The following is a 10282-nucleotide window of genomic DNA, read 5'->3' as shown; positions in this document are numbered from 1 at the left end:
GTTAACCTGGGTATCCAACTTGCTATGCGAGCCGATTAATCCCAGAACGATACCTGCTTTGTAAATAGCCCGGAGTCACCGTATTTAAACCTGCCACAAGGGGATGGAGTCAAGCTCAAACCAATTAGGCATCATCCTTGTGGTTAAAAAAATGTTCGGTTTTTTAGACTCAGGCTTAGGCTAAAAAATGTTCGATCGGGTTTTTAAGATCGTTCGGGTTGAACTCGGCTTTTTCAACCCGACTTTTTTGATCGAGCTTAAGCATGGGCTTATCCCACATTTTCGACTTAATCGGGCTTTGACGTCGATCTGAACCGAACTTCAGGCTCATTAGGTCCGTGCTTTTCAAGTTGGACCTGGCCTGGATTTCGGGTTTTTGGGGTTATTTTTGCATCTCTAATACATACTACAAAAACAATAGTTAAACTACTAACTAATAAGTTAGTTGTCAAGCGTTTTATGGAAACATTGTCTTACTGAACGTATGTTTTTTTCTTTTAGCTTACATCAAACATGACTTTTTGGATAAGCTCGGTACTGTAAGCGAGCTTATGACATGTCAAACTTGCCCTTAAAATTCCAAAAAGACAAAAACTAGAAAATATTTGTTTAAGTATGTAATTTGAAAATGTTGCTCACGTTAAGTTTCAAATAACGACGTATAATTGAGTAATGTATAAAACTTTTATTTTGGTAGCTAAGATGTAAAGTTTTAAACGTATAAGTACTCGAGTAACCAGTTGAAGACTAATTTAGATTTTAAAAAATTATCACTAACCATGTCAGCAAATAATACTAAATTTGATACCACATCACTCTCTACATCAACATAATAATTAGTTAATGCTTCACTGATTACTTAATTACTTAAATGTTTAAAATTTTACATCTTAAATATCAAAATAAAAGTTTTAAATGTGGTTTAAAATACCAATGAAGTTAAATTTTTGCCCAATTCAAAAATAGCAGGCAGGCCAAGCCCAGTTCGATTGGAAACCCAATTTCATGTCACTGGATCCAGTTTCACGGCGTCGTTCAGAACTTCTGCTGGCGTATGGTTTGATTTTGAAGAAAGGGAGATAGGCGAGAGCCTAGAGCGACGAGACGAAGCAAAGCACAGAATGAGTAACGAAACTCCCAAGCTCTATGTTCACAAACCTAAGAAAGGTATTTTTATCATTAAATTCAGCTTTCACGAACAAGTTTATGTAAAATTTGTATTTGATTTTCGTTTATGAATGTTAAAATTCGAAGTAGGTAGTTGTAAATTTTGATTTGTGTTTTTTTTTGGCACTTCAATGGTTGATTTGATTGTGACGATTTAGCTCAACTGAAGAAACATCTACAACAACAACAACAACAACAATCGCGTCCTTCTCCGTCACCGGTATCATCCTCATCGTCAATGGCTAGTCAATCTACTACTGTGTCTTCTTCGTCTTCGAGCGTTCCTCCGGCGCCACCGAAGGAGTCATTTGCACGCCGCTATAGGTTCCTTTGGCCTCTTCTCCTTGCCGTCAATTTTTCCGTGGGAGGTATATATATATATATATATTGCTTAAATTATTCGAGGTTGTAAGGATCATTTAGGTTTTATCGATTTCAATTTGTGTTACTATAACTTATTTGTGTCTGATTTCATCTACTGATCATGAATTAGGTTGATTAATGCTTCCTGAATGTATTTTGTCTGGGCTAGATCAGATCTCTGCATACATGGGGGTCTCAAGGATTTCTTGCAACATTTTTATAACTTTTCTGTGGCTTAAGTTGGAGATTTATAGCTACCAGTGTACCAGATATTTGGAGCCAGTCCTTTGCAATTATTGGGTCATTGTGTGAATTGCAGGTTGTATACTTGTATATAGTTTCGATTTTTAACAGTCCTGGACTATTTTTTAGCTTGTATGCCTAAGCCACAGGTTTAGGATTTTGAATGAGATTTGGATCTTTTTCGTATTCTAAGGCTGAGGGATTAAGTACTCCCGTTTTGGATTTGCTGAACTATCAAGATCTAGATATAAGGTTGTTGATACCATCATTGGATTTTGTTATCCCACCATATAGAACATAAATATCTTAATTGCATCCTAATGCAAACCATTTCTGAATCAGCACATCCTGTTTGGCCCTAATGTAACCCCCCTTGAAGTATCAACTAGTGGAGGTAGAACCCTATTAGATTACAGGAAAGCAAACAGTTGGTTGGCAACTAGTTTACTTTTGAAGCACTTGTTTTATGCTATCTTTAGGATTCAGGCAAAGAAGGGATATTAATTTATCAAACTGACTTGAGCGTGCTCTTTCAGGTTCACTTCACTTCACAAGTTCACATAAGAAAATCATTTATAGGTTGTGATATTGCATGGTGAATTGCCAATGCAGAATGAGTGATGTGGATTTATCATCACTGTTTACAAGCATATAGCCAAACGATGTTAACAAATTCAAATCAACTTGGACAAAAGTGACATTTGTCATTTAATGAGAAATTCATGCCAAATACACCATTTGATGGCATAACCGCATAAATATGTAGCCATGTTTGAGCCTCTAAGGCTCTATGTATATCATTTTTTGTCACTTACAAAGCATAATTTGTCTACCCACATTCAAGAATATGGGTTGATAATCAACTTTTCTATATCAGGTCCCTTGCCCAGAGGTTTCTCTTTAGGGGTTGCTATTCATAACCCCTCACTCACATACACCTAGTTCTTACCCCTCCATCTCGCTCACATACCCCCTGTAGGAGGGGATATGAATAGATTTCACCTTCTCTTTATGCTATATGAGTTAATAGGTGTTCCTTGAAAGATTGTCCAAATGCAGAAAATGGCTTCATCCATCTGAATTAGTTTTTCTCCTGTGACGTGACACTTATTAAGGATGTATAATTGAGCCAAGTAAAGGTTTAAATTTTCCATTTTCTCCTGTGACTTCATGCTTTGAAGTTGGATGAATTACCGTTTCCCCCTTTCTCGGCACTCCCCACTCGCAAACACACACACACCCCTCAGTTCTTTGATCTAGCCATCTAGGATTCACTTGTGCGACAACACTTCTGTCTAGGATTTCAATTATATTATGTTTTGAAGTTGTATTAGCAATGGCGCAATAAAACGAAATTCCCTTTCGTTATGACAAATGAGTAGAAATGGGATTTTTAGAGACTATAAAAAAGTTATTTAAATTGTCTACAGGGGCGGATTTATTTATAGACGAGGGGGTCCCGTTCCCCCGCTCTATTGTCCTAACATAGTGGAATTTGTTTTCCAAGTCGCGTCAACCTACTAGTAGTGTTGTTACCTGTGGCATTATAGGTTGCAAGTTGAATCACATTAATTTGTTGGTAAGATCAGCAGAAATCACGCCCATGCTGCTATCACAGCAGCCATATCTTCAGCTTCGAGCCCACTAAACAGCCAGCATTAAATCTAGGCCTAGTCCGTGAACACTCTTTAGGGCAGCGGAAGAATAAAATATAAGCCGGGAAGACAAGGAGGGTTTTAATATTTTCTAAATTTATTTACATTTTGGCAGTATTTTTGATGAAGATGAAGATGAAGATAAAGATAAAATAACCATGTAATTTTCAGTAAGATTGTAAGGTAAGGTTGTAAGGCTAAGGGGTCGTTTACCAAACATTTACTGCGTAAGTGTTTACTTGCAAGAGACGCCACCCTCACTTACCTTATCGATAACATTCCCAGCCATCAACATGGATTGTTAGTAATTGTCTTAAACCCTGTAAGCGTTTACCGGGTAAGAGTCTTTTCTTTCACCAGGTAAAACTCTCGGTCCTTGTTGTGCCCCATTGCTTCTTACCTGGTAAGATTCTCAGTCATTTTTATGCTCAATCGGTAAGGTAAGTGACACCTGGGGTGGTAAGCGTTTACCCTGGTAAGCGTTTAGTAAACGGCCCTTAAGTGCCTACCCAAAAAAAACCACTTGGGTGTTGGGGTGTTGCAAAAAATCACTTGTATAGCATTTTTAATGAAAACCATTTTTTTATAAAATTATTTTTTGTTTTGTTTTATATTATGCTAATTATTTTGTGCCCCCGCTTGGAAATTTTTCTGGATCCGCCTCTGTTGTCTAGTCTTTTACTATATTTAGTATATCAAGTGACTACTTGGAATGTTTCAGTCATTTTTATCTTTTGTAGCTTACCTTTTCATGAGAACCAAGAAGAAGGAGAACATTGAGGAAGAGGTGGCAGCCGCCATTTCTCCTCCTCCGTCTGCCGCTCTTGGAAATACATCAACATCCGCTCCTGCTGTTATCGAACCGGTGAAATTACTCGAACCAATACCATTGGATCAGCAGCGCGAGCTTTACAAGTGGATGTTGGAGGAGAAAAGGAAATTGAAGCCAAAGGATCCCGAGGAGAAAAAGAGAATCGATGAAGAAAAAGCCATTCTGAAAAAATTCATTCGAGCAAAATCCATCCCGTCTTTGTGACCATAGGTTGGTAATTGGTTCACGTTCATTCTCGAATTGTATATTTAGGTAGCGTTTGGAGTGCAAATGGAACTGAACTGGATGGGATATGATTGATAGGTTTGTCCAGAGTTTGGTATGACTAAAACAAGACCGGATTAATTGTCTGTTTTGTGTTTGGTAAGCGGACAAGACATGACGAATTCGTTAAAATGACTAGATTGCCCCTGAATGTTGTTTTTTATGTTAGGATTCGGGTATATATATATTTTTTTATTAACCTGGATATCCAACCAACTATGCGAGCCGACTAATCTCATGGTGACCACCTGCTTTGCAGGTAGCTCGAAGTCACCGCTTTTGAACCTCCATGGCCACAAGGGGTTTTTTATTCCTCCACATTTGAACCCTAACTTTGCAGCTATGAACTCCTTGTCATTTTTAATCTCATGTTCATCCATAAATTGTGTTTTAGAAGGGAATTGATTTGGTACAACTCGGTGCACCTTATTAGTGTTGACATTCAATTAGAATTGATCCAAGGGTGGAGATCTTTGCTTACCCTTCTCACCGTAGCTTCCCTTCTCACTGGAACCCAACCCCTAAATTAAAAATCTAAGCATATATGCGTATATAAGAAACATCATGGTCTCTAAGGGCTGTTGACCAAACGCTTACCCGGGTAAGCGCTTACCAAGTCACATTACTTTACATGATAAATATGGTAAGGATTAAGAATTTTATCCGGTAAGAGCGAAATAAGGACCAAGAGTCTTGCTCGATAAGAGTGAGGCAAGGACCAATAGTTTTAACCGGTAAGTGAGTGCGACAACTCTCACAGTTAACGCTTAGATGGTAAATTGATGCATACAATATTGTTTTGGTAGACTAAAATCTTACTCAATAAGTATGTGACAGTGTTGAATTTTACTGGTAAGTGCTTACCGAGTAAGCATTTGGTAAACGACCTCTAAGCCTCCTTACAAAATAAATGAGAGGTATAGGTCTTATTCCAGACACCACCTACCTGTTTTTCGAATACATGATTTACCTCTCCTATGATGGCTAGTGAAACCGATACCATGGAAGTTTGCAAGTGTGCATATGCATACAAAGTATGTTGTATGTATACAGTATCAACGCGATTTCCAGTTTTTCTTTAGCAAGAAAATCTCTTTGAATTTCTCGGTAGTGCTTAGTCACTACCGTAACCAGCAGAAAAATGAATTTGAGCGCTGATGTAGCTAAGAGCGACCTTCACAGTCGATTCATATTGTCCAAGCGGTAATGGTAGTATCTTGATGTCGATCGTAAATTCATACTCCTGCAGTGCTGATTAATTAGGTTAAGGAACTTGAGGTCGATAAATCCACGAGTCTATAAATTCATTTCAGACAACAACAATTTTATCAAAAGATTAATTGAACTTCCAGTTGAAAACAATGTTTCTGTGTTCGGAACAGATATAAGACCTAAATACATCACGCCTCATATTCAACCAACAGTTGAAATATACAGTGTCGGTATGATTTGGTTTGATTTTGTGTTTTTCTTTGCATGTGTTTGACTAAGATTTAGTAGGTTTTATGCATATGATTGGGGCACAAACAATATTAAAATCATAAATCTATGAAATTATTGTACTAAAGCAAGTTGCTAGCCAATGTGATGTGGATATGGTTGTTTTATGAATAAAAAAATGGATTACAATATAACTTTTTTTAAATATATAATATTTATATACGTCAAATGCAATAAATAAACTCATACACCCTCCTTATCTTTAATAAGGTTTGAACCTCTGACCTTTTAAGAGGCCTGTTAAGATAAAGTCTTTTTTTTTAATTATATTATAATGTTTGTATACAATAATAATGAGAGTATGGCATATCCACCCAATAAAAAAGATGGTCAAACCCAAGACTAGAATATATTAAAAAAATCAATAACTTTCAAAGATATAAACATCATTCATTGCCATGGGTTGTCTAACAAGTTAGAAGTTGTACTTTGATTTCCATTCTTTATATTTTTTATATAATGTTATGTAATTTGACCATTTTGTCCACCTTATGCAAAGGTGAAGTTCCTTTTTCAACAGGGTAGATTGGTCATTTTTTTATATATAAAAATGATTGGAAGATATGTGATATGTTTTTATAGAATTTAAATCGTCCTATACTAAATAGCAGGTGTCGGATATACATACATCTCATTTAAAAGAATTTGACAAGTTTTCTTGTTTATGATTTTATTGTAATCGTATGCAATTTGACTATTCTATCCACTTTATTTAAAGGTCGATTTCCTTTTCACAAGGGTAGATTGGTCATACTCTTTTATAAAAAAAAGATGTTTGGAAGATGCGTAATATGCTTTTATGGAATTTAAACCGTTCTACTCTTTATAGTAGATGTCAGGTACTCGAATCTGCCAGCATCTCATTCTCAGTACTATGTTTTCAAATAAGAGCATCAACAGTAGAGGTTCTTTTGAAAAGTTTTTTGATACATACTATGACAAAAACAATTAGCTTTTTGCTTGTACAATTATAACCTTGGTTTTTGCTTGTGGGTCCCATTTTTCAAAAAAATGTCCACCGTTGAGGATGCTCCAAGTATATCTGGTTTGGTTATTAAAAGGGCCTTTACAGTTTGACCTAGCAGTATATGGGCCATTGGTCTTTCCAACAATCAAGGGTTCAAACATCAACAAAGATGAAAATGGTGTGTAGTTCACCCATTGCATTTCTCATATATAAACATATATACTTCAAAAACATCGTTTAGAAAACCCGAGCTTTTCATTACAGAGATGATCTTTCCTACTATTCAGTCATAGACATCTTTCAAAAGAACCTCTGTTATCTGATTCAAAGTTATAACAGTATATATTAATAAAACCAAATACATAAATACTAGTAGATATCTTTAGCTAGATACCCATGAAATTAGTATCTAGCTTTTAAGCTTTGGTGTGGTCACTAAACAACTTTATTAATATATAATTAAATAAATTATAAAGCAATCAATTGCATAAATTACAAAGGAAACGTCTTCTTGTGTTGACCAAACCTACTTACAATCATTCTATTATTTTAATGTAAATGGAATTATCATTATTACTTGAGAGTAAAACTAAAACGTGCTCTACAATTTTTTTTTAATAAATTGCATGAAAACATAATATATTTTAATTTGATTTATATTTTGAATAACATATTTTCAAAACTTTCATTTTAGTACCTAAGATGTAAAGTTTTAAATATTTAAGTACCGGATTGAGGGGTTGGGGGTTGGGGTTTTGGAGTCTGATGGTGGGGGTTGGGGGTTGAAAGTATGTTACTCAAAATATGAATCAAGTTAAAATACGTTACTTTTCATGCATTTTGACCAAATTTTCTAAAGTATTTTGCTTATGTGGTTTTTAAAATTATAAGACGGCTATTGTACTTTGTAAAAACGTCTTAATCAGACTTTTTCGGTTCAAACTTTTTTGAGTTGGGCCTAGGCCCAAACCATCCCCCAAAATATTGGGTTGATCAAGCTTCGGACTCCCTAGGTCTGGGCTTTTTCCGGTGTGACTCATGTTGAGCCTCGACCAGTCTTCAGACTTACGGACCGTTTACTTAAACACTTACCCAATAAGCGGTTACAGATAAAATTCAATATTATCGCTTACTTACCGTGTAAAATTTTATTCACTAAACGCATCGTATGCAACAATTTATCCCGCTAAGCGAACCATGGTAAGAGTTATCGTCCTCACTTACAAAAGTAGACTCTCGATTATTGTCTTCACTCTTACCCTAGTACATTTTTAGTCATTGTCACATTCATTCAGTAAAGTAATATAACTTGATAAGTGTTTACCCGAATAAACGTTTGATAAACGGAACCTTAGAGTTTTTTATACATCTCTACATCATAAGTGTCAAGTTAAATTGTGGGTTAATGAAGTTATTTGAGTAATAATAATAATAAAAAATCTAAAATACATTTTAATAAATAAAAAACAAAAATTATAATTTATAAATTATAAATTATAATTAAAATTAAAATTCATTAAAATATTTTTAATAATTTATGGAAACATGAAAAGGTCCGCCGAATCGATTAAATATGTGTTGGATGATGAATGATTAATTTTCGTGGGTAATGATGAGTAGAATGTGTTGCCATTTATTTTTTAAATATGTTTTTATTTTTTAATTATTTTTTAAATATTTTTTTGAATATTTCTATTATTTTTAACTATTTTTATTTCTTAATTTTATGAAAAAATATAATGAGATAGTCACATGAAAGCACATTCTCAAGCCCCACCACCCATCATACCTACATGGGGACTTCTTTCATCCTATGAATCCTCTTTTAATTATACAAAAATGGTCCCTTCACTATTCCAAAACTTACACTTTTCATCCTTCCACTTTTATACTTTATCTCTTTACTACCTTCAATCAAGTTTTTCTATCCACACCACAACCAGAACGATAACTTATATTCAAGATGGTCCTCTTAAATATAATTCTATGATTTATAAATGAAAATTGAATATACCAAAGGGATTTTGTTCTAACGGTATCATAGCCATTGACCTCCTAGAGGTTTAAGCCTCATCAAAAGTGAGAAGGATGTGTGAGTTTATCTGTTGCATTTGCTGTATATAAATATTATATACTTCAAAAAAAAAAAAAAAAAACTAAAATGTTGAGGTGGATTTGGACCGGTTACACCCCTGTTGCTACTGTTAACATAATACCATCTTCAACAAGAGTGTGGGTCATAGATATTATGTGTAATGCACATAACTTCTTGAAAGGCGGATAAGAGCTATTATGCATTGTTTATTTTTCATTAAAACTCGTCATTTATTCCTTATTGTATATGTAATTGCCTTTAAATTCAGTTTATATTTGGTTAAAGTGGTATTTAAATAAATATGGAAACCCAAGACGATATGAGAAGGCATACATAACAAATTATGCAGTGTAAGTAGATTACTAGAAATTATGCATACTGAAAACACTACAAAACGATACTTAGACTTACATGATGTCTTTCTAAGGGGGTGTTTGGTTAGAGGTATTAAGCAGTAATCAATAAGAATGAAAATAAAAGAAACTGTTTGTTTTTATATAATATAATGAGCTCATTCCCCATAAGTCCAAAGTTTCATTCCAGGTTAAACTTGGAGGAATGAAAATTTATTCCCATTTTCATTCGTTTGTCTAAACCAAACAACCTCTAAGCCTTTCATCGCTTACTTTTTTCCACGGCAAGTTGGAATTCCTAAAAAATGCATCCCTAAGTTAGAATTATTGGATCCACCACTAAAAGACACGTGTCATCTTTCATTCTTGGCCTTATTCAAATAAGACAGTGGAAAAAAGCATGCGGTTTTTTTTGTCAATGAGTATTTTGCTTAACGAAAAACCACATATAATTGTAAAGTTGCCCATTTGTCTTCTTCTCTTTGCTTGATTTGGGATGATTTCTAGGGTACGTTTTAATAAATTGGGTGTCACTAGACTGGGCTCGTGGCTATGTTCTTTTTCAAAAGTTAACACTTTAAAATAGATAAAACACTCGCATCTTCTCTACCATGAAGCAACCCTGTATTCATTTGTGAATGGACCACCATAATTAAAAGGACAAAAACCTTAAAAAGCATACTTAGTTATAGGAACCGTAACATTTCTAAGTACATTTACTTATCCACTTAAATGATTGACTTCTTGAAACCCGAATATGAAAAATGAAACATATATTAGAACATGTATGTTATAACATAAGAACCCTATTGTGACGACAAAAATTGTCACTGTAGATTTTAG

At 34.6% G+C, this 10282-nt stretch overlaps 1 protein-coding gene across 1 annotated transcript; it reads left to right on the top strand.

Moving 5' to 3' along the window:
* The first annotated feature begins 997 nt into the window (after positions 1 to 997).
* LOC112516872 lies at positions 998 to 4675 on the top strand. Its single transcript, XM_025124110.1, has 3 exons — positions 998 to 1167; positions 1326 to 1535; positions 4169 to 4675. The coding sequence occupies exons 1-3, from the start codon at positions 1122 to 1124 to the stop codon at positions 4462 to 4464; spliced, it is 552 nt and encodes a 183-aa protein (XP_024979878.1). The 5' UTR covers positions 998 to 1121; the 3' UTR covers positions 4465 to 4675.
* The last annotated feature ends 5607 nt before the right edge of the window (positions 4676 to 10282 follow it).

Source organism: Cynara cardunculus, assembly GCF_001531365.2.
Source record: "Cynara cardunculus var. scolymus isolate 2C chromosome LG 8, CcrdV1, whole genome shotgun sequence".
Classification (NCBI taxonomy): Eukaryota; Viridiplantae; Streptophyta; class Magnoliopsida; order Asterales; family Asteraceae; genus Cynara; species Cynara cardunculus.
This window is presented reverse-complemented; position numbering and strand designations above follow the sequence as displayed.

Excerpts from the sequence above, each read along its gene's own strand:
- LOC112516872 (XM_025124110.1), top strand. The coding sequence starts at position 1,122 with ATGAGTAACGAAACTCCCAAGCTCTATGTTCACAAACCTAAGAAAG. Across the intron at positions 1,168-1,325 it reads TGTTCACAAACCTAAGAAAG|CTCAACTGAAGAAACATCTA; the intron begins GTATTTTTATCA and ends GTGACGATTTAG. Across the intron at positions 1,536-4,168 it reads CGTCAATTTTTCCGTGGGAG|CTTACCTTTTCATGAGAACC; the intron begins GTATATATATAT and ends TATCTTTTGTAG.